General features: G+C 44.4%; 1 protein-coding gene across 1 annotated transcript in view; it reads left to right on the forward strand.

The window, feature by feature from the left end:
- The window catches only part of KCNH2 (potassium voltage-gated channel subfamily H member 2), a 1,592,201-nt gene that overhangs the window by 1,537,321 nt on the left and 29,888 nt on the right, over positions 1–24,992 (forward strand). Inside the window, exons 10-12 of the mRNA XM_085628486.1 lie at positions 2,294–2,487; positions 10,602–10,701; positions 21,382–21,663. Of these exons, the coding sequence (XP_085484612.1) occupies positions 2,294–2,487; positions 10,602–10,701; positions 21,382–21,663 (576 nt within the window). The remainder of the gene's footprint in view (positions 1–2,293; positions 2,488–10,601; positions 10,702–21,381; positions 21,664–24,992) is intronic.

Below are 24,992 nucleotides of genomic sequence, written 5' to 3' on the forward strand. Positions count from 1 at the left end.
GGGGGAAAGGTGAGGGTATGAGGAAAAGAATCAGCAAGAACAAATATTGGGCAGCAAGAAAGAGGAAGGGAAGACATGGATGGAAGATTGCCAGAGCAAAATCCACAGAAGGGACCCCCCTCTACTTATTAAGGTATCAAAATAGGCTTAGGACCAGGGGATAAGCACACAACACAAGACAAGAAGGTCCTACTAGCCAAAATACTTTTCACCTGGGATTAGACCCACCCATAAACAGATCCCGACCAAGTCTGGGATAAGCTTTGCATCTATTTTTAAAGCTATATGCATTCATTTACCAGTTTAAAAACACTTTTTACTTCAAAACTCACAATGACCCCCATAAATCCTCCTATTCCACACTCTCATCTGACATCCCATTCATACCACCTACCACACATTCATAATGCAAACAAACGGAAAAGACAACATCCCCCATACACCAGCGGAGTCTGATCTCTCCTCGCCTCTCCTCTCCTTATAGTGCAGTGGCCCGGACTGGACACACCAACAGTCAATGCACATTTTGGTGGTTCTATATTTGTTCTACCACCTTTTTCACGATCATAATAAATTTAAATATATATACAACACATCAGGAGGGCAAACGGGGAAATAATATTTTTTGTCAGGAAGCGTTTAATTCTTCATCTATATCCAGGGAACGAGAATAAAAATCGTCTCAGTCACTGCTCACTTGCCAGCAAGCCTTCACAGTTGTCAAGGGGGTAACCTTCACTTTGGTTTCCACTGAGATGTCCCACTAAGAACAGGTTAAACTTCACTTGTGGTTCTCACTTTCTTGTCTCGCAAGATGAATGAGTGCAATCAAAAAGGCAGGTATCCTCCGCTATGCAAATTCTCCTTGTTCCATGGTGTGGTGTACCCAAATGTGGTGTCCATAGTATGCGCATGCGTGTCCTTAATCTCCGAAACCTCTAAGATCATAGCTCCTGCCTGCCCCTTCTTCCACACCGAAAATGCGGTCTTCTGCACTGCAGAAAAAATTAAATAAACTTGCCTTTTCCACATTAGTGCCGTCTCCATCTCTTCTTCAGTCATTGCTCAGCGCCAGGTTGCTTGGTTAGGTTAAAAGTGCATTTTACATATTATTTTCAATCATTCATTTCATTCAGTAGAACAATAACTATAGAAAAATGCTTAAACTGCACTGTTTGCCACAATTTTTCGAAACCCCCTGGAAGGTGAGAAAATGAAGAAACCCAACTATCTTCTAAAAGTGCAAATGGGTCGAGGCCAATGCAAGGGACCTCAGGTGTTTTACAGTGCATCATATGTCAGTAATTGTTGACAAAACTAGAATTATAACATTAAATGTCATGAGAGAGTAGGTAAATATATTAAATATGTATTAAAATACATTACAAGATGTACTATTTGTTCTTTGAAGGAGAGTCCTACATTTCCTGTAAAAGTTGTTAAATACTATTATGAATACATTGTTAGAGGCCCAGCATGCTTTAAATTGAGTGGTCTGTATTGACAAACAAATTACCCCTATGCATTATACCACAACAATGACAGGATGACCCACAAGCAATATTTAGTATGACTCTGAATTTGGCTCTGCCTCCAGCATTTAAAGTGTTAGCTCCACCCCCCACCCCCGAAAATGTGTGTCTAGTACACCTCTGTGTGTACGAGTGACTGAGGAACTGTGCCATATGTTGCACAGGACATACCTTTTGCCATCTGGCATTGCTATATGTATAACACAAACATACAAACTTTTTTTTTTTTTTAAATGGGAGAAATTTAAAGTGCAGATAAATGTTCTGCAAAAATTTTCAGAATATGGAACATTTTTCTGCACTTTAAATGTTTCCCTCTTAAAATAATGTTTGTATTTTTCACTTATAAAAATGGCACTGTGTGGAGAAAATTAAACTGAACGGTTAGCTTTGTTTATACGGATTCCATAAAACTCATCATTTGAATTTTCCAAGTGTCACATTTGCAAACAAAAGGCATCTTAGTCCCAGTGGCCTGTAGACATGCTGCCATACTTATAAAACAAAAATACATTTGTTTAAAAGGGAGGGATTTTAGGTGAAGACACATTCTTTATAAAACATTAAGTCGTAAATTGCTTAATTGTAAGTGGAGAAATACATTAAGACCTAATGTTTCATGGATAAATGGGCAGTCTAATTCACAAATACTTTTTTTGTAGGATTTGTGACTTTGAACTGCTCTGACCATCCTCTGTGCTGTTGCTGTCCTTTTGTTTGGTGCTGTGCTTCAACCACATGACATTGTTTGCCTTTTCCAGGGAAGAATGACATCTTTGGGGAGCCTCTAAACCTCTATGCCAGACCAGGGAAGTCCAACGCCGACGTGCGGGCTCTGACCTACTGCGACCTGCACAAGATCCATCGGGAGGACATTCTCGAAGTGCTCGACATGTACCCTGAGTTCTCAGATTTCTTCTGGTCCAGTCTGGAGATAACCTTTAACCTGCGAGATGTGAGTAGATCAGCTCCTTGTGCTCTCTTACATACCACCTTATGCCTTCAGGGTTTACTTTCTTTGCTTTGATCTTACCTTATACAATTTACAAAGCACTCCTGTTGGCTAGTCTCTTCAAAACACAATTAAATATGCCACAGGCCTCTGTTTACAAGTGGGGCGGATGGTGGTGGAGAATTTACCACACCCAGTAAATACTAGCACAGCAGGGTTAGGTGTTTATCAGGTGTAGCAAGTTCACGTTTTGCTCCCTATTCGAAGATTTTTCTCAGAAAATTGGACGTCATGTGGAATTTGATTCATACTGCTTCAAATTGTGCATGTTTCAGTATTCATAAGGCATTCTTCCTTGGTAAATTTCAACAGATTGGACCTGCCGAAATTTGGTAGGGAAAAAATGTCAGTTAATGCATTAGTAAGTGTCAAACTCAGAATCCCAATTGGCGCGATAACAAGAATTTCAACAAATTTAATGACCCGGACATTGTTTTAATTTTATAAATAGAATCACATAAATAATGATAAACATTGAGGTAAACCCACTCCACCTTAGTCTGTGCCCTCACTTTATATGCAGTGATTTATGGTAGCAACACTCGGGTCCAGGAGGGATCAAACATTATGGGCAAAGCACTGCTTTTCTTCTGCTTTTGGATTTCAATGCCCCGTGGTGCCCACTGAATGCAGAGATCAGAAGTGAAGGGCACAGAAATGGAAAATAGGGTAAGCTGTGGCAGTAGATATGTTTGATTGATAATCCAAGCAAGAGTCTGGTGCATAGATTGGAATCAGGCAGTATGACAAATTCTTGGGGGTTGGAGGTACATGCATAAATCCTGTCTACTAAGAGGCGCATTGTCCTGGAAACACAGAGGATGAGGTAAAGGGAATCACTCATCTATACTAACGCTTTCATTGTGAGTGGCCTGGCAAATCCGGCTCATTACATGTTGGAAGCTGAGGGTCCACTAAGAAATGAGGAAATGCCATGCTATCAGTAATTCCAGGTTCAGTTACCACTAATTACTCATTTTGGTCTGGACTTGCAGATGAAATCTATAGGTAAATATTAAGAGATCCACAGTGTTCCCACGGATCCCATAATTCCAATAGGGGTGGTACCTGCGGTAACCGACCCCTTCGGGATCAACAGGTCACTTGTAATGGAGGCCTAAGTCTTTGAGTCCTTGGCTAACTTGTCAAACTCTTCAACAACTGTGAAAATTATAATATTTATTTATATATCTTTTTAAAAATTGCCCCATAGTGCTAATGCTGCTTTGTTGCTGTTTTCCAGAGGTGTATTTGGATGGCAAAGATGATCATGATTAATAAAAACAAACAAATGAGCAATAACTGTGATGCTCCAGTTCCCCAGGAGAACCGTGCGATCGCCAGCCAGGCCACAATAGATGCATTTTTAGGTCCTTCTCATACTTACAGAAGTACTTTACCATCTCCGGGGGAGTTAGCAGTATCTTCAAGATTTTAATCCGAAAACGTGGAGGGTTCTTTATTTAAAGTGTTTCATTTGGCCCTAGTTTCTGGATCAAAGTGTCAAGAGAGGTAAGCCCAGGCATCTGGTGGACTTCTAAACGAAGACCAATTTTATTTTGAGATGTAACTCTGGACTGATCCTTGCATAGCTTGCGTGCTATATAAAGCGATATAAAGTGAGTGAGTTGCTTGAATGGGAGTGAGTGCAGTTCCATTAGGGTGTGGTTGCCTAATCATTTTGTCACAGGCCAAAGACATGGAACCTGGTGATTAGAGGACAAAAGAAGGATCCCACAAACCAGATACAGGTACTAAAAAGACGTTTAGAAGATAGATTTGTAGGAAATGCCCATTTGAAATACTTCAAGTGTGTATGGAAAAAGGTGCTCGTGGTTGACTGCTGTTTTAAAGAGATGGTGGTGAGATCAGCTGAGTCAAGCTGTGGTCTCGGTCTTGGTCGCTTGTGCATGGACAGCTTTGTTGCATCAAGTCCTGGATTTGAGTTAAGCAGTCCATGATGGGCTGACACCTCCACATTCCTAGATCTGACATGTCATAAAACGTTGACGTGTGCTTGCCACTTAAATACCACAGACAGACTGTATATTGAATACTAACCTCCTGCTATGAGTACAATTGATATGAGACAACATGACTATAGGACATTGAGTTGCTGGTTGAGTGCAGTGGAACCCTACTCAAGCCGCAACCACAATTCAGGGTGATGTCACAGGCAGCCCCAAATTAACCTGTACTTAACCCTCTGGTAGCTTGGCACAAAAGCAGTCAGGCTCAACTTAGAGGCAAAGTGTAACATATTTATGCATCACTTCAAAATGTAATGAAGTGAAAACACAAAACAAGAAAAATACATCATCAATTTAGAAAGAGTGAATTAAATTGAATAAATTATTTGACACCAAAATGACAAACATTAGTTCAGTAGAACCAGAAATAAGAAATTTCAAAGATTTATGGTAATTATAGCACCCAAAAGCATAAAGCTCCCCTCATGGTTATCTGGTTGTGTAACACTGGGTGAAGTTCACATGTTCAGGCCGACTGCGCTGGAGCGTGGGCCAGATACAAGGATCAGGTTAGTCTGGCTGAAAGAGTTATATTCTAAAGTCCAGCACAAAGAGTTCTGTTCACAGTGGAGGGCACCGCAAGGAGCAGGGAGAGCATCGCGGATGTTAGTCGCTGTGGCATGAAGTGCAGAGTTGGCTCGCAGATGGTCATCGATGTGGTGCGAAGATCCTGTCGGACGTCACAAACGGTTGTTGAGATGCACGTTAGCGGTCACCGCGAGCTGTCAATGTTGTAGCACAAATTGCAGATCTCACGTTTCCAGTTGTTGCTGATGGTCGCTGAAGCACAAAGAGTCAGGTTCACCAGAGCTTCGTGCTGACGGTCGGCACATGTGGCAAGATCTTGGTGCAAACAGGCCTGTTTGCGGTCGCTACAAGTCCAAAACTTCAGGATTTCTTCTTTTTTTGAAGGGGGAGCTCAACTGATGCCACACGAAGGGTCCAGGACCTGAGGTGCACCTTTTGCGGATCATGAACTCACTCCAACAGAGGCCAGCAGGGCTCAGGCAGGTCCAATTTCAGGTCTAGTTAAAGGACCAAGCAGCAGGTCAGCTGGGCATATGCAGCAAGGCCTCTGGAACTTGTTATGTCTCCATAGCTCAGAAAAGGAGGTCAGTCACATGGCCCATGAAGTCACTTCAGTCTGGGATGGTGGATGCAGGTCTAGTCTTTCTTCTCAGTAAGCAGGGAGGGCCTCAAACAGCCGTACAGCACTGCGTCCTTCTGCAGTTTCCTCCAGTCCAGGAGTGTAGTCAAGAGTTAGATTTGAGGGTCCACAGTTTATCCTTGGTGCCAGTTTTGAAGTAGGATACCATTCTAAAGGTTCCACTACTAGAGGTGTTGGGGATTTCCTTCCTCCCTGTCCTGACCCAAGCTTGTTTGGGGGCACAAAAGACTAGTGTGAAACCCTTTGTTGAGTGTGCTGAAGCCGAGGCTTTTGACATGCAAGTGTGGTAGGTGTTAGCTTTGCAGCCCAATCAAGTCAGAGCTGGCCGATCCTGCCAACACCCCCTTTTTCTCACTGTCTGGGAGCAATCCACAAAGACCAACTGCCAACTACACCTAGATATGTGACCCAGGATACAGGCTGCAGGCACCAATGGGTTGGGAGAAGAAAATGTCAGTATATTAAAAGTAATATTATGGGGATTAGGAGGTGCACTCCAATATTTATGTTTAATTTATTCCTTATTTCTTGCTGGGTGCTACAGCTAGCAAGAGTGGCCAGTTCTTGCGGAGTTCAAGTAGTAGTTAATAACAAGCACTGAGACTTGAATTAGCTGTGCACTATTCACTTGGTGGTCTCACCACACTTTAAACCATACATTTTCAAACTTAATTGAATTTATTCTTCAATTCACTCGACTGCTTCTAATCCTGCTGCATGCGCTATTGACGTATAGAGTGCAACTACATCTATAGTACAAAGTAGCCAAGGTGCTTGTGTGTTCCATTCAATGTTTTGTAGTTTTAATAAAAAATCTGTTGTATCTTTAATATATGATTTCCAGCTTTGCACACATTTTTGCAAAAAATGATCTAAATATCTGCCCAGGTGGTCAAAAATGGACCCACAACCAGATACGATAGGTCTGAAAGGAGTATCATCCAGGTTTTTATGAATCTTAGGTATCATGTACAAATTAGGCCTTCGTGGGTTGGATGTTGTGAGATATGCTCTTGTTGATTCATCAATCCAAGCCATGTCTATCGCGTGTTGCAATATTTTCTCCAAAATTCCGAACAGTATTTAAAAGTGGCATTTTCAGAATTGTGACTTTAATCCGACTTTACCATGAAAAAAGGTTTGAAATTACAATTCTTTAGAAACCAAACTGGATATACATACCTGATCCCAATTGAAAGTTATCACTTACTATATGTAATAAGGTAACCAAATGTTATCCTCGCAGGCCTCACAGTAGTGAAAAACAAATTGAAGAGTTTTTCACTACCAGTACATGTAAAAGTAAAAAGTACATGTCCACCTTTTTAAATAAACTGCTCCCTCCCCTATAGACTGTTTAGGGCCTACGCTACAGATGACTTATATTTATTAAGAAGGAAGGTTTAAGCTTGGAAAAGGGTTTATTTTGCCACATCAAAATGGCACTTTAAAGCTGCACACAGAGGCTGAAATAGCAGGCCTGAGGCATTTTTAAAGGGCTGCTTAAGTGGGTGGCACAATCAGTGCTGCAGGCCCAGTGATAGCATTTAATTTACAGGCCCTGGGTACATGTAGTACCACTTTACAAGGGACTTACAAGTAAATTAAATCTTGACCAAATATTTTAGTCCACAAGGAACTAAGCTTCTCGTTTATTTCTGACACCATAAATTGGCTCAGCTGATGACATGGCTATCGATCTGGAAAAGGGAAACAGTCCTTTTAAACCAAACAGTGTTAAAGGATATTCTATCCTTGGACCAAGCTTGGACCGAGCTTCCTCAATCACCTTGCTTCCCTATGTGAAACAACGTTTTAGCAAGCTGGACCTAAAGATTTTGTATGATTCACTGTCCCACTGTACATTGTTCCCTTAAACCCAGTTAAAATAACTTTTTATCGCCAACCGCACCCAAGATAAATGGCAAAATAACCAAATGAAAACCTCAGTTACCGCCTACTGAGCATCACCAACTGTGGCTACTGAGCACCTATCTTATCTCTCATTTGTTACCAATATTAGACATCGTTTTGCTCGGGTGAGATTCAGATTGAATTATATTCATTTAATAGCTGGGTACCCTGCTCAATCCCATTCGGTAAACCAGCTGTCTTTTTGTCCCTTTGACGGTTTATCTAAGCAATCTATTTCGCATCTGCTTTTCTTTTGTTCATTTTATAAGGCTGAGAGAGGAAAATTCATGAATCCACTATTGAAAAAACTCAGTTTACGTATGCACAATCAGGCTTTGGAAGTATAACGACTATTGGAAACCGCTTATGTATGTTATACGATCACTTTCTATTTATTAGCCGATTTAAGGATTAGAAAGGCGAACATTTCACCATAAGGGACATGCTCTAAATGTTTGTATTCTCCGAGTCTGTAACCGTTTATGTTTTCAAATCTTTCTCGAACCTTATACTGGTATTCCCACTGTAGTGAACGACTTTATTTTAGTATATGTAGACCAGTATAACTTTGTTTACTAACAGCTGTTTTTACATTAACAGAAAGTTTTTTATTATTATTAACAGTGTTCTCTGTTTTAACTGATTTATCAAATCGACGAGTAATCTATTATAACTTTGTCTGTCAAAATAGCTGTTTCTATACTTTTAGATAGTTCTGTTCTTATTATCTATGTACTTCTCTGATGTTTTTAAATAGTTTATTAGCTCAATGAGTTATTGTAGAATGAATTGTCTGGATGCAAGGGTGCTTTTATTGGATGTATTCTAGCCATGTTTTTATGTACTTTTTATGCATTAATCTAAATGCGAAATAAAGATTCCAATGAGGATGCTGAAATGTGCCAATTGGGTGTCAACCAATTCTACCATGTTTAAAGGAGAGAGCACGAGCAGTTTATCACTGGTTTGCAGTGGTAAAGTGTACAGAGTCCTAAAAGCCAACACAAATGTTTTCAGAAAACAGGAGGGTGAAGGAAGTAAGTTTGGTGAGGACCTTGCAGAGTGGGCCAAGACCAACAATGACCGCCTGAGACAAATGAAAAAGGTTGTGCTTTCTGTCAAATTGGAAAAGGTTTAAAGCTTTGAGAAGACTCATTAGGTTGGGTAGACCTGCTAGGGAAGCAGGACAACGCAAGTGCTTGAGTGCCATTTACAAAGCCATGTAAATTGATATTTGTGTTGCCTTGCATTACTTTTCACCCCCAAAATATGTAACGTAGCACCATGCGCTGCCGTACATTACCATGCATTGGGAAAGTGTTACATGGGTGGAGCAAGGGCGTTCCCGGGCAGGCATCCATGTATTTTGACACAAACTCAGATTTACTAAAGTGTTAACCTGTGTGTGTCCCAAAATGGTTTGTCTATACCCAATGCTAGCGTAACAAGAATAAATATCTTTATTTCTCCGTGTTACTTTCTCTTTGCATGTGTGCTGCTTTCTGCAGCACACATGCAAAGAGGACTACACCTCCCTGAATAGTTTTTGTGCAGGAAGGGGCACCTTCCTGCACTAAAACTAGCATGTCAATAACACAGGCAAATTTGCACCATGCCACAAGGGGGACTGCATTGGCTCTAGGCATCCACAAGTGCGCCAGCACAGGGAGAGATCAAAACGGCGCGATGTCTTTGTAAATATGGTGCAGTTCAGGTCTCTCCCGTTTGTGCAGCGCAGCAGTTTGCCTTGCTGTACTGCGTTGAATGAACTGTTAGTAAGTCTGGGTGGTAGTGTTTTCAAGGTGTTAAATCAAAGTACAGACTGTCTCCACTACTATATTTACAATATAGTATATCAGTAATATCAGTCACTAACCATGAAAGACCATATTGCTGCCACTACCAGCTCCTGCTACTATAGTTTGCATTTGCTTTGCAAAATCCTTCCTTACATGCCCACGAATCATCGCAGAACCCTGGTCCAAGCCATGGTCATCAGCCGCTTGGACTACGGTAATGCTCTGTTGGCAGAAGTGGGAGAGACCCTGCTAAGCAAACTGCAAGTGATTCAGAACACGGTGGCCAGAATGGTACTGAACCGCCCAGCAGGCTCTCCCTCGGCTCCCCTGCTGAGAGAGCTTCATTGGCTTTCGGTGAGAAAGAGATTGTTTTTTAAGATATGCTGTCTCACCTACAATGCGCTTAATGGCAGAGGCCCCCATTATCTTCAAAAGAGACTTATTAAACATATACCTAACAGAAACCTCAGATCCGGTGCACTTGGCCTTCTACGAGTCCCACGTATACGTTTGAGTCGCACCGGGGGAAAAGCATTCTCGTATTTGGCTCCAAGATACTGGAATAAGCTACCAGTTCCCCTACGTAAAATCTCTATATATAGCACCTTTAGAAAACAATTAAAAGCATTCCTATTTTAACTGTGTTCCCGATTTCCAGTTTTCAGGTCAAATTTCTAGGCGAGCGCCGAGATGCCCCCGGGTGAGTTGTGCGCTATAGAAATGAATATAACATAACATAACAACATATAGAATAGGTAGTCTGTTTACCAAGGACCTCATTGACAGACTACTTTCAGAACAGAGTCATGCACAGCAGCATCCCAGCCATTATGGTAAGTAGAACGTTTAAAAATGTTGTTTAGAATGTTTTGCTTCCTTCTCGTGCCTTTCCTGAAAGGCTTGAAAATGTAGACTGATTATCATCCTTCCCGAACTTGAATATAGGGATCTAACTAGGTAGCAGTTCAGTGGGTGCCGGACTAACCTGTTATGGTATAGCATTAATTTGAACATCAACCAGAACATAAAACCATACCAATAACAAAGAAGAATTGCTATCAATGTTGTTGCTATTATGTTTATTGCTAGTAATATTATTAGTATTATAGTATCTTTATATGTGAATATCCTTTCTTCATTTCCTAGACTAATATGATCCCGGGCTCTCCGAGCAGTGAGGAGTCCGACGGCGGCTTTAACCGCCTGCGGCGACGGAAGCTTTCCTTTCGAAGGAGAACGGAGACGGGTAAGAGAGAGAAGGCCTAAGGAGAGGAGAGTGAGATCCACTGAGATCCACTCAGCAATGCCGGCGAGCCAGTGTGCACACAAGGAGCCGAAACCAGTGCTTAGTTTAAAAAAACAAAATCTAAATAATACGAAGAAGAATATTAATAATAATAAAAAAACAAAGAAGAAGAATACGAATAATAACAATAATAATAATAATAATAATAATAATAATAATAATAATAATAATAATAATAATAATAATAATAATAATTAAGCTCTGGGGCCCAACGTTTTTCTTTGGAAGCTGCCGCCCACTCCTTTGTGCTGTTGACACATAGTAACCACCATATTATGTGAACTAAGCAGTTGTTTTGTTGTGGTTGACTTCAGGGAACTTAGTACAATTAGCCACAACTAATGCACTGTTTCCTTTTACAATATGAGGCGGCTCCTAGAAACTGCTTAATAATGCTTCATACCTGATCACATTTTATTCAACTTTTTAAATAATTTAGCTGCAGTTTGTAATTCTGACACAAGATGGCGAAAGGCTCTCATGTCAGACATTCAATGCAGCTAGTGGAATAACAGAACTATATTTAGCAGCGCACTTTGCATTTAATCTATGAGAATCAGAGTGCCAATGGGGACAAATATAAAATATCCTGCAGAGTAGAAGCTGGCAGCGAATGAGAGAGTAGGGGATGGGGGGGAGGGGGTGTCCGCAGGGGTACAAAATAAAAAAATAAACACCTCCTCGACACTTCTCAAATCCTCAGTCATCTCTCCTCCGTTGTCCCTCGTTATCTCTCCAGGAAGCACACAGGTTCCCTCCCCTAAAGCAATCACAATTTGCAACGTCAATCACAATTTGCAGCATTGTGATTGGTCTGAGTGCCGTGGCTCGGCGCTCAGACGGGGAATGGGATACTGGGCATGTTCCCCACCAGCTGTGTAATACAGCCTGGTAGGAACATGTAGAGTTCGCATCTCAGGCAGGCCAGACAGTCATGCGCACTTTGGAGAGCTGCAACCACTCCTCCCCCCCGGACGTCACTGCAGCCCAGCCCTGCCCCACCCAACCTGGCAGATACCAAAAAGAAAATGATAATAACAGAAATAACTTCTGTTATTATCACTTTATTTTTGCTTTTACACTGCTCTGAAAGCAGTGGGGCGATGGTTCTCCATCTTAGCGGAGGAGCCTCCACTGGTCCTGCTCCCCTAAAAAAGTGCTGATGGGTACCACCGGCAAACATCAACTGAAATTAAGCAATGGCATTGATTGACAACTCAGGTTATCACAAACACGTACTATGTACATGTTGCTGCTGGTGTTGGGCATCGACACTCAGGTTTGGTGGGCATCCACACCCATGTTTGGGGACCGGTACTTATTTTTCACCGGACTTTAATCCAGAGTAAGTGAGAAAAGAGCAAGAAAAGAAGGAAGGGGAAGAGAAATCTGGGAAAAGAGCGACAAAGGGGAAAAGAAGAGATGAAAAAAAAACACGTAGAGTGAGGTAAAAAGACAGGAAGTTTAGGGTGATTGAAGAATAAGACATGAGGTGGAATGAAAAATAAGCATTTTGCAACTCCAGATCATGCAACTGTCTCCCAGAAAACCTTGAACCCTGAACCCATTTGTTTAAGTATTTATTTTTTACACATTCTGCATTGGTTGTCACACGTGCTTCAACTGCAAAGAGTTGAGTCTTGTCATAGATCCAAGCCTAGATGTATTAAGACTTTGTACCGGCTCAAAGTGATGAAAAGCGACATAAAGCCTTACACGAGAATTACTATCCAGTGCGAAAGGTGTTTTTTGCGCTGAAAGGACGCCTTTTTTTCAGTGCAAAAGCCACTCTGGGATTCTTTGCAGCACTTCGCTTCAAGGAGACATTACTGGGCTGACCAGCGGCTATACCCAGATGTTTTGTGCAAATCTGGTCTAAGATAGCAAGACGGGGCTTTTCATAAAAAATAACCACATACTGCAAGCAGACGTAAACTAGGGGACATATGTTCATTTCCCCCAAACACCAGCGCACTGCCTGGGTGCTGTAATGCAGCCAACCCATGCGGTCCCTCTGAGTTCGTCGAGGTTTAGGAATGTGTTTTAGGACCGTGTGCGCCCAGCGCAAATCCTATTCGAGGCAGTGCACACCCATCTCGGTGCCATGTTGAGAGGCTTGCCTCACACAAAGCAGCCTGTCTGTTCTTCAGATCAGGGGCCGTCAGCAGCAGCAGGCCAATCTCAGCAAAGCATGCCTCTGTGCTGGCTGCCCCCCTTGCACAGCACAGTCCAGCGAAATTGGATTCCGACCAGAGTTGCGTGAAAGATGTGTAAGTTTGCACCTCAGTGCTTTGAAGTCCAGATGCACTAGGACAGCAGGTGCAGCCGAAGCTACAGGGCCTTATCTCTGGAGGGTTGGACCGGAGCACCATGAGAGAACCGCCACCTTTGTTCTCACTGGGATTAGTAGATAGGTTATCAACCTGCGGCCATGACAGTCAACAGGCTGTTGCGAAACCGCGGCAGTGGTGTGCCTCTTGACACATCAGCGGCAGTGTGCATTATTCAAAGTCCAGTGCACGTTCAGCAGTCGCTGCCAACACCCTCGCGCCTCTTTGCACTCTGCTATATGTTGAGCACTGGTTGGACCAACTCACTAATGAACCCAACTGTACAGCCAGTGATGGTGCGGATGGTCCTGCAAATGCAGCAAGAACGTGCATAAAGCGCTAATGTAGCTCTCCCCTCCATTCTGTTATGTGTGTGGGTACATAACGCACTAGTGTTCCATAACTCACTAGTGTTCCATAACTCACACGCGTGAGGGCACAGCTCACTCGCCTTACTTCAGACACACTAGTTCAAGTTCGATATTCCACACTACACACCTGTCCAAGCGCCTGGATACCCTCTCGGGTGATTAGTGCGCTATACTAATAAATTTAGCAAAAGAAAACATAACAGGGCACACTAGAGTTATGGCTGAAATGAGTCTATATTCAGTACATTAGTTCTGACTCTGTATTTCACACCAGTGGCCACGGGTCCTTGCACAGAACACTATAGTTTGAGCTCTGCATTTCTGATTAGTGGGATCGCTGCACGCTAGACTTATGGCAGAAGAGTGTGCATGCATACAAAGACAACCCACAGCACACTAATGTTATGAATAGGGGGTTTGTTGCTTAACACACTGCTTCTTTGTTTCTGAAGCGTTGGGAAAATGAATGCATGTCACACTAGTTCTAATTCTGTATTTCAGACCAGCGGGAGCCTGGATGCATAACTCACCAGTGATAATAGTGTATTTGAGACTAGTGTAGGGGTGAGGCTGGGTGCAAAGCACACTAGTTCTGCACTTCAGACCAGTGAGGGGGTCTTGGCGCATACCACACTAGGACTACATTTCAGACTAGTGGCGTGGTCTGGGTACATGATACACTAGTTCTGCATTTCAGACTGGTGGCGGTCTGGGTTCAGAAAACACTCTGTATTGAAAATTCTGTATTGAAAATGTGTGGTAGTCCGGCTGGGCGCATAACACTCTAGTTCTGCATTTCAGACTATTGGAGTGGTCTGGGTGCATGACACGCTAGTTCTAGATTTGTCTGAGTGCATAACACTAGTTCTGAATTTCAGACTAGTGGGGTAGTCTGGGTGCATGACACGCTAGTTCTAGAGTTGTCTGAGCGCATAACACTAGTACTGCATTTCAGACTAGTGTGGTAGTCTGGGTGCATGACACGCTAGTTCTAGAGTTGTCTGAGCGCATAACACTAGTTCTGCATTTCAGACTAGTGGGGTAGTCTGGGTGCATGACACGCTAGTTCTAGATTTGTCTGAGCGCATAACACTAGTTCTCAATTTCAGATTTTTGTGGTAGTCTGGGTGCATGACACGCTAGTTCTAGAGTTGTCTGAGCGCATAACACTAGTTCCGCATTTCAGACTAGAGGGGTAGTCTGGGTGCATGACACACTAGTTCTAGAGTTGTCTGAGCGCATAACACAGTAGTTCAGCTGAGACTAGTGGGGTAGTCTGGGTGCATGACACGCTAGTTCTAGATTTGTCTGAGCCCATAACACAGTAGTTCAGCTGAGACTAGTGGGGTAGTCTGGGTGCATGACACGCTATTTCTAGAGTAAGGTGGGTGCATGGCACACTAGTTCTGTATTTCAGAATGGTGGTCTGGGTGCAAAAAACACTAGTTATAATTCTGTATTGCAGACTATAGGGGGTCTAGATGTATACTACACCAGTTCTACTGGTGTATTTGAGATTAGTGGGGGTTGGCATTAACAAAACACTTGTAGTTCTTTATTTCAGATTAGTGGGCGTCTGGGTGCATAATACATTAGTTCTAATTATGTATTTGAGACTAGTTATGGGTCTGGGTGCATAACTCACTAGTTCTAATTGTGCATGTGAGACTTTATGGGTCTAGGTGCATACCTCACTAGTTCTAATTGTGCATGTGAGACTTTATGGGTCTAGGTGCATACCTCACTAGTTCTAATTGTGCATGTGAGACTTTATGGGTCTAGGTGCATACCTCACTAGTTCTAATTGTGTAACACACACGCAGTATTTTAGTCTACGCGCATGGGACATTAGCCTTGTTTCTAGGGGTCATTGTTGTTGGCACATGCCTCTAGTCATACGGCAATTAAAAAAGTATCAGGATGTGCGGGGTGCGTGCGGGCAAACAGCAGGCGCAAGCCCCTACCACCGCATTCAGACAACAGCTATAAGGGGGGGACTAAAGCGTCCAGAGAGGGACCATCAGAAGCCCAACGGGGGCGTAAGTGGGTAAATGGTACAAGTTCTATCTAAGTTTGTAGTGACACGACACATACCCTATTTCCATGTCTCACTACTCCGGTCGCAAACTACACTAATCTCATTTCTGTGGTGAGACGTTGTAGGGTGCCCAGCACTAGCCCTAGTTTTCGAGAGTCTACTTGGCTTGCCTCACAGTAGACCTATTTCGGTGTCGACTGTTTATAGATTCCTACTACTTTTAAAGTTAGGGCTGGTTCTGTACTAATTTTAGGGTTCTGGCTTTTATGGCTGGTTCTGCACTAATGTGAAGGTTCTGGCTGGTTCTGCACTAATTTTAGGGTTCTGGCTGTTATGGCTGGTTCTGCACTAATTTTAAGGTTCTGACAGGTTCTGCAGTCATTTTAGGGTTCAGGCTGTTCTGGCTGGTTCTGCACTAATTTAAGGGTTCTGGCCGTTCTGGCTGGTTTTGCACTGATTTTAAGGTTCTGGCTGTTATGGCTGGTTCTGCACTAATTTGAAGGTTCTGACAGGTTCTGCACTAATTTTAGGGTTCAGGCTGTTCTGGCTGGTTCTGCACTCATTTAAGGGTTCTGGCTGGTTTTGCACTGATTTTAAGGTTCTGGCTGTTATGGCTGGTTCTGCACTAATTTGAAGGTTCTGACAGGTTCTGCACTAATTTTAGGGTTCAGGCTGTCCTGGCTAGTTCTGCACTCATTTTAAAGTTCTGGCTGTTCTGTTTGTTTCTGCATGATACACTTGTCCTTTTTATGCAGCTAAGATTTGCATGGCACACTAGCACTATTACTGTGGCTCAGTTCAAATACAGCAGCCCCGATTCTGTCATTCGGGGCTGGACGTGCATTGCACAGAAGTCCTAGCTGGGGGTAGCCTAGGGCTAACACACCGGTCTCGGTATTGTGACTGCAGGGTGTTTGGTTTCCATATTTCTGTGGGGAGGTCTGTCTATACATGATATATTGGTCCTGTTGCTGTACATTCATTTGTATGAATTCTCTCCAACTGAAGCATGGTAGCATGTTCAAGGACCTCAATGTACCCTTATCGGCCGCCACCCAAACCGTGGAAATATAGTCAATTATACGTGCCAGTCAATGGCCCGGAACCTCAGAAAACGGCAGAATTATTTAACCCTTTGCTGATGCCCGGTTGTACCTGAGATGACTACAATCATTGAGGCAAGCACTCAGAGGAGTGCAAATACTGAGCTGCTTTAGACACAGAGCTTGACCATAAAACTTAGGGGCATATTTGCTAGAAAATGCAGCAGCGCGGCGCTGCAAGCCATCTTGCTGCGCCGAGGTGCGTCATTTGAAAAGGGCAGGGATGTGTCGTATTTACAGCAACACAACGCATCCCTGTGCTTTCCTCTACGCTGGTGCACAGTTGACTGCCTAGTGCCAACGCAGGCACCCTTGCATCATGGTGCAAGTGTGCCCTCATTGCAGGGATGGTTGTTTTTGTGCAGGAAGGGATACCTTCCTGCACAAGAACAATCATTTGGTGTTTTCCTCCTTACAGTGTGCTGCATAACGCAGCACACATAGAAGAAAGAATGAGGATCAAGTTGCAGTGAGTCCAGAAAACAGTACAATAGTTGGAACAAGCCAGAGGCACGACAAGGCTCGCTGTGCCACAGTTGAAAGGACTACCACCCGTCACGCCACAAGAAGAGGCAGGAGAAGGCCACGATGGGCAGTTTGGATGTCTGAAAGGTTTGATGTGATCGAAGTGGGGGAGAGGTGGCAGGCACCTCGAGCATTGTAAATGTAAATGTAAATTTGATACTTGTATAGCGCATTACTCACCCGCAAGGGTCTCAAGGCGCTTGTACGAATACCGCTGTGGAACCCATCCTGGCTTTCCCTGTGAGGCTTCCACTCCTGGGCACCCCAATGTAGAGGCCAGGCATCCTTAGCGTTGTGGGGGCCGTTGTGGAGATTAAGCAAGCTATTGCCCAGAGTTGCAGAGTGGGACTCCATGATTGGAATAGGCACCGAGGCGAGAATTATCAGGTCCGTGGAATTTTTGAGCCCAAGACCCGCCAAGGCGGGGAATTGAACTCTGGTCCCGGGCTAGACCTCTGCATCAGTGTCTGCCGCTCTAATCATTGAGCCACACTTCTCCACCATTAGGGCAGTGGGTAATTTTAAACCCGCAGCATAAGGCAGTAGGGTGGGAAAGTTTTAGTTAAGTCGGGCTGGGGGGGTGACATCTCGGGATACAATAGACTACTGAGTGGCAAAGAGGCAGGTTATGCTTCACTTAAAAGATTTAGATACAAAGAGTATGGTGCAACTTAACAGATAAGTTAGATTAGGCCTTAGAACATTAACATGGAAGGTCAATGCTAAAAAGAGGGGCCATAAATAAAATTCCTATCCACAGAGGACCCTTATCTAATGCCGCTACAGGAAACACACCTGGTGGGTAATAATTGCAGATTCCTTGATAAAGAGTGGCACAAAGTCCAAGTTCACGCTGGATTCAGAACTTGTTCTCCTGGGGTGGGTATTTGGCACATAAATCACTGCCCCTAACAATCACACAAACACAGACCGACCTAGGGATGTTATGCCGCCACAAGTAGGGAATGGAATGGGGACAAATGTACCCCTGGGTTCCAATTGAAGATGATGGAAAAATGGTGAAATGGATCATTCAGCCTCTGGATATACTTCTGATCATAGGAGGAGACCTAAATCTCACAGTGCAGACAGAAATGGATACAGTCACAGAGACTAACCAAATGGGTAGGGAGGATAAAAGACAATTTAACATTAAATGCTCTAGACTGAATGGATCCTTGGAGGGAGGCGCACCCTGGTGAACGGCAGTATTTATACCTGTGTGGTGGAATGGGTTCACTCTCTAGATTAGATTACTTTTTAGTACGACTGGCTCAGAGATCAGAAATAGCGACACACACTTTTTACCAAGAGGTACATCCCATCACGCTACACTACACACAAATTAAAACCAAGAGCATCCTGCAAGGGCTGGGCTGCAGGCTTGCTCCTTGGGAATTTAGGGATTGGGATACAAGAAGCAGCTGACAGAAGCTATGGAACTGTTCTATATAGTAAATGCAGGGACAATGCAATCTGGGGTAATTATATATGAAGCGTACAAAACGGTGATTAGGGCCCCTTACAACCACTAATGCCAGACAATATAGGAATGCAAACGGAGCAATGCTAGACCTAGGCATCATCTGTGGGAATCAGATACTTGCATGACCCTATAGCTGAACTATCTCACCGGGCTGTACTAGCCAGAGAGGAAGATAGGCAACTGGAGGAAAGAGATGCAAGGGCACTGCATGGGGCAAAGCAACCTAAACTATACAAAGTAGGTTACAAAGCAGGTACGCTGCCGGCCAGAAAGTGGGCCAGAGATGGATTCGCAAGATTAGAATGCCATGAAATGCAGACACAGTTGGTTGGTCAAAACCTTATGTCAATCCTACAGAAAGTGAGCTTTGGCTTAGAATTCATGGCTTGGGTCCAACTATTATACATGATCCTTATGTCTAGAGTATGGGTAAATTGCACACTTTCAACAGAATTCCACTTGGGCCGAAGGACGAGGCAGAAATGCTGGGTGTCCTTTTGATGTTGGATGAGGTGTGATGCTTTAATACAAGATAAAACCCAAAGGGGATGACGGACGGAGTTTTGAACATTGCAAGCACTCACCCCCAGTCAACTGATCTGGGTTTAATCCATCATCATTCTTTAGCTCACTCCGCCACCCCAGTTCTGACATGGCCATATGCAAATCAGTTCTGACCCTGTGCCTCATGGGAACAGTCCAGCCCGAACTGCCAAGCCATGTCTTCCCTGGACCGGAAACAAGCATCCTGGGACCGGTTTCTGGCTAATCAGCCGTCATCAGCCAGGCTAGCTTGAATCCAGTGGCAAAGTGAGCAAGGGACCCCTTTGGTATCGCTTAATACAAGGGCAGCACAACCTGGGAAGAATCCTAGATAAATATAAAGCAGATGTCAAACAGTGGAGATTGTTCCCAACCTTCATAATGGGTAGGGCAGCGCCACTTAATTTTCTGTACCTCTTATACATCATATGGGGTCCTGTCCTGGACAGTTTTTGTTTAGCAAAAGTGGACAGTGTGACAATGTGCATGTTTTGGAACGGAGGAACCCCCAGGATAGTGCTGCATACATTGACGGGGAACCGTTATGAAAAAGGCATAGCCCTGCCCTATCTAAAACTCTATTACTGTGCAGCCCAACTACTAGTGGTGAATGACTGGGCTTTCCCCATGCAGCTGGAACCCTCAATATAGGCTGATAGGAGGGCAATATTATTACTGGGTTACCTGGGGGAATTATAAGGCAGTGGCCGCAATAGCCTAGAACCTTTACCAACCACTACGTTTATCAAAATGTGGAAGAGAGCTGCTCTGGAAACAGGATGAAAGGCCAAGTTCTTGTTGGAGGCGCCCCTGTGGGACTTTGCTGCCCTCAAGAGTTGGGGTAAACTTCAGGGGTTCAGTAAGTGGAATCTCCTGGGTATTTCCAAGTTAGGTGATATATGGGGCCCCTAAGGACTGTTATTATTTGTATGTAATGCTCCAAAACCAATTCGATCTTGCATTTACTCAGCACTTTATTTATGTAGAGGTTACACATGTATTCTCCAACTACAGCATGGAACTGCAGGTGATGAGTCCCCCCCTGAGCATTGGCAGTGTTACTACATAAGCATGCTATATCACAGATATACAAAACACTGTTCAATAATTGCGGACACCGTCCGAACGATCTCAAGAATAGATGAGAGCAGTGCCTTGGGAGTCTAGGAGATGAGGCCGGGCTGATGCGTGCAGGTACCCTAAAAAGGTAGCAATTGGGACAGGCTTTCAGTGGTGCAGCTCAAACTCCTACATAGAGCATACTGTACTAGAACACAGCTGTTTAAAATTGGGGAAGGCTGGGAATGATCCATGCTTACATGGATGAAACCAGGTTGGGACGCTAACCCATACCCTGCGACCTGCCCACAGATACAACTGGGTTGTGCAAATGTTCCGCAGCAGGTATTTAGAGCTGCTGATGGTAGCCAAAAGAGACTTTGTCAACATTTGGTGGTGTGGAAGAAGCCCTTTGTGGGTGCAGTGGTCCCAGCACATGGACTGGTGGTGTGTGCAGGCAGAGGAGTCAATCCACCAAGCACAGCGATGTCCCCAGAAATGTGTCAACATATCGGGCCCGTGGAAGGAGCGCCGGGAAAACCGATTCATCATCATCCTGCTATGGGGAGAAGATGTCTGTCGGGGAGTCCAGTGAGCACTGCTTTGAGTATCTAGCCGAACCTAGAAAAGGTGGGAAAGGATTCTCAAGTGTTCTATAGTGAGCATAGCTTATGGACCAGTGGGTCCCATTTTTGTAACTGACACCAAAATGTAAGTCATAATGTATACGAATTGACCCGTGTATCTAGAGATTGGCAATAAGGTGTATAGGTTTACTATATTATCCTGAAACCTTAAAAAACAAGTTTAAAAAAGTAATCCCACGATTGTTTGTATAAATGCATTTTTATTTGGAGCCAATTTGAAGAATGTGAAAATCGCCATAGTAGCATAATATTTATTTTTCACAACATATTTTTATATATTTTTTTTAATAGTATGTCCGCCCTCTAGTTTAGCCTGTTCCTGATTTCGAAGACAGGGCAATCTTTATCTCCATTTAAATCCCTCCACATTGTCACTGGCGTGTAAAGCGTCTCTTGCTGCCTGGTGGCCTTGGTTACTGTTTTTTAACGGGTCCTTGTCAGTTGCCCACCTGCCATGCTCTTTTTTCATGCATTGATCGCCCCTTCCAACCAGCCTCGCGTTGCTCTTGGTTTCACAGATGCCGACAGCGCTGGAGCGGCCAAGAAGGGCCAGACGTCCGGCAGGGTGGGCCGCAACACCCTCCCGCCAGGGGCAGGGAAGCCGGAGTGGGCAGAGGAGCATCGGAGCAGCTCTGCCACCAGCTTCCAGTCCAGCGACGACGAGCAGCCGCCCCCGGTGTCCAGCGCTGTGGAGCTGTCTCCGTCCCGGGCAATGCCGAACAACACGGACTACATAATCCCGGACTTGGGAGAGGCCGATGGAGACCCGAGGAGCAATGACGTATGCAACCCTCTGTCAGGTGAGAGGCGCGCGGCTGCCACGCGGGTGCTGTGGGGGAGGGCATTAGGAGAGAAAGATTGTTGTTTATTTTAAATCCCATTGTTCACATTTTTATTACAACACATCGGCAATCAACCACAGTTACAGGTGCATATCTAATGATGGTATCATATTCAGAAAGCGAAAGGAGCTTACAGGGAGCCCCCCCCCCCCCCCCCCACACCAGCGTGTTCTCGTCTGCAGCCCCTCCAAAGAGTGGCCCTGGCCAGGACAAAGGATGTGTGCATTTGTACCGCTTGCTAGAAACAAACACAAAAACTGCAAACTCCTCTAACATCAACCACTTAACTTAAGCCATGCAGCAGGCCTCCCCGAGCCCCCTCCCAAATACGGCCCTCCTATCTGTTCTAGTGGGACGCAGCCCCCACTGATAACAAGCATTAGGCCTTTCCGCCCAGTGGGTCCCCATCAATAATCATGCCCACCCGTTGCCCTTCTCAATATGTCTCCACACAGCATCTTCTCCCTACGTCACAGGGCGCGAGTTACATACAAAACAGCCCCCGCTCTGCTCATGGTGGGCAGCCATCAGTCTTTGAGTGCAGTTTGCCTTAGCAATTGTCCCATAGGCTAAGGCAGTCTGCTCCAACTCTGGTGGTGCACACTGCCTGCTCCGCTCTACCCATCTAACCAGGTCGGTGCCAGTGATGGAGCTGTGGTGCAGCCTCAGATTTCCAGCTCATCCTTTCGTCAGTTTCAAGGCCATGCTGTGGAAGAGCTCAAGTCCTTGTGCCTTTTTAACAGGCCTCACATCCAGCAAGGACTGAGGTGGGTCTAAAGGGAGGATACTTTCACCTCCATAATGTATTGCACCCCGGGACCAAAACTGAGATATGAATGAACTGGACCAAACCATGTGCGTAAAGTCTGCAGTATCAGCCCCAGAGTGGAGGCATGAAGTCTGTGCCCCCAGGTACATCTTCACTATTCTCTCAGTGGTCAGATAGGTATAGTGGAAAACATTAAATAAACCTAAACATCACATTACTTGAAACCTTTTTCTTGGAGTGTAAATAACAAGCCCATGTCTTGTCTGCCCCACCAGTCTTGCAGTCTCGAAATCCTCTTGGTGTAATGACAGCGCAGGGCCCCATAAATGCATGTTATGGCCTTTGTCCATCCACTATTAGTCAATATCGTCTCTAGCGGTGCTGATGTGGAGGGCATGTTCTGATCCCATCCCCATGGGATCAACATCACCCATTTCTGGGCAGAATATAGTAGGAAGTGTCCTGGGCCCAAACCATTAATGGTCGTCAGGTCGTCAAAGGTTTTCAGTTTACCGTCCGTCACCAAATCCGTGCAGACTTGAACCCTGCCTCCGCCCAGTCCCCTGTCTGGTACATTGTACAAATGGAGGCGCACTGCGGAATCACTCATATAGGGAGACTTGAAGCATACGGAGTTATCTTTTTACACTCATGAAGGAAGTGTCTCCAACACCACGCAGCCACCCGTAAGAGTAGGTTACCCGAGTCGCTGAGTGAATCAGAGCCCAGAAGCCAGTGTAGGAGGGATCCTACCCCCAGGTCCTCAAGCATCTCTCTTCGTTCTGGAGTTCGTGTCTGGCCCAGCCAATGCATCGTCCATTGCGCTGCAGCATAATATAGCTCATATCTAGGGGTTACCGGATCGAAGGACCTGTCATTTTGGAGCAGACTTTTTTTGTTATCGGTCGCGACTAGCATATTGCGATTTGATCATTTCTTTTCTCGAATATATGAGTGGAATACATCCTGCTAATAATATCTTTGAAAAATTCAAGGTCCTGGACATTCCATACATAGAGAAGACAACTCTGTACGGACGAAAAGAAACTACATAGAAGACCTTTTTCCCCATCGTATGAATAATGATTACAACATATAGGAGCGATCTTTTTTACAACTTGCCCTGAAGAAGTCCTGGTTCAGGATGAAACGCGTCGGCTGTATCGCACTGTATTGTCCATTGAACTTGGAATAAAAAGACTAAAATCGAGGAACACTTATCTGTCTTTTTGAATTGGATTTGACTTACATATACTGTTACTATTGGATTGTCTTTTACAAATGTGTGGTGCATCTTAGCTTTTTTTTTATTCGTTTGATTAAGTTCCCCAGGGAACTAGCATTGTAACAGTGGGTGCTATTCAGAATGCACACATCCCCTTAATCCATGTGTGATAACACTTTATTGGGGGAAACACTTTAAAGGGTGACATTAGAATCAGGTGCTGTTAATTAGAAGGTCCCATTGTTAGTTCTATTAGTATTCTCATATCTAGGGGCCCCTAGGCCGCCTTCTTCCACTGGAGCGTATAGCTTTATCAAGTGCCACTTGGTGCCTACCATCACCCCATCTTAGCGCTGCAAGTATCTATTGCAGGTCTCTAAAGAAATACATCCTTAGAACCAGTGGGAGGGCCGTGAAGCAATAATGAAGTCTAAGGAGTATTAACATTTTTGAAATAGAGTCACTTCCCACCAGGGACAGTGGCAACCGAATACAAAAAGGAAGCAAGTGGTGAATCAAGTTCAACGCCCAGCCCACGATGCCATCTATTAAAGCAGAATCGGCCTGGCAAAGTTGGACTTCCAAGTATTGAAAAGTCTCTAAGCCCCCATGGTAGCCCCACTCTAGGAGGAAAATGGGAATAAGCATGATTTGTCCCTGTTGATCTTAAGCCTGACAACACCCCAAACTCGTCAAGCAGTGACATTACTCTTGGTAGTAGCTTCGGGTCAGCCCTAAAATAGATTAATGTGAAGTCAGCATATAATGACACAATGTGCTGGGTTCCTCGTATTTAAATCCCCCACAGTGGGGCCTGCATGCATAGAAAGAATGCTAATGTCTTCAGGGCCAGTGCAATAGGGGATAGGGATCATCCCTGCCTAGTACCTCTGTTGATTGGAAACCAGTCCAATATTGCCCCTCCCGTACAAACCTGTGCCACTGATTCTGCATAGAATAATGTGACTCATCTTAGAAAATTCGGCCTCAAGCCCAGCCTTCACAGCAACACCATGAGATATGGACACCCTAGGGTATCAAACGCCTTCTTGAGGTCTAGGCAGGCAATCCAGCACTGCTTCTCCGTACATCGCGCCCAGTCCATGTCTAGGAACGATCTATGTAAATTGAGAAAGGTGCTATGTCCTGGGATAAATCCATTCTGTCTGGGTGTACTACTGACTACTGACGACAGCTGGTTGGCAAGCACCTCGCCCAGCACCTTGTAATCTAAATGTAGTAAGGAAAATGGGCGATATGATGTTACCCGCAGGGGGTCTCGTCCCAATTTCG

The sequence above is a fragment of the Triturus cristatus genome, chromosome 10 (genome assembly GCF_964204655.1).
Source record: "Triturus cristatus chromosome 10, aTriCri1.1, whole genome shotgun sequence".
Classification (NCBI taxonomy): Eukaryota; Metazoa; Chordata; class Amphibia; order Caudata; family Salamandridae; genus Triturus; species Triturus cristatus.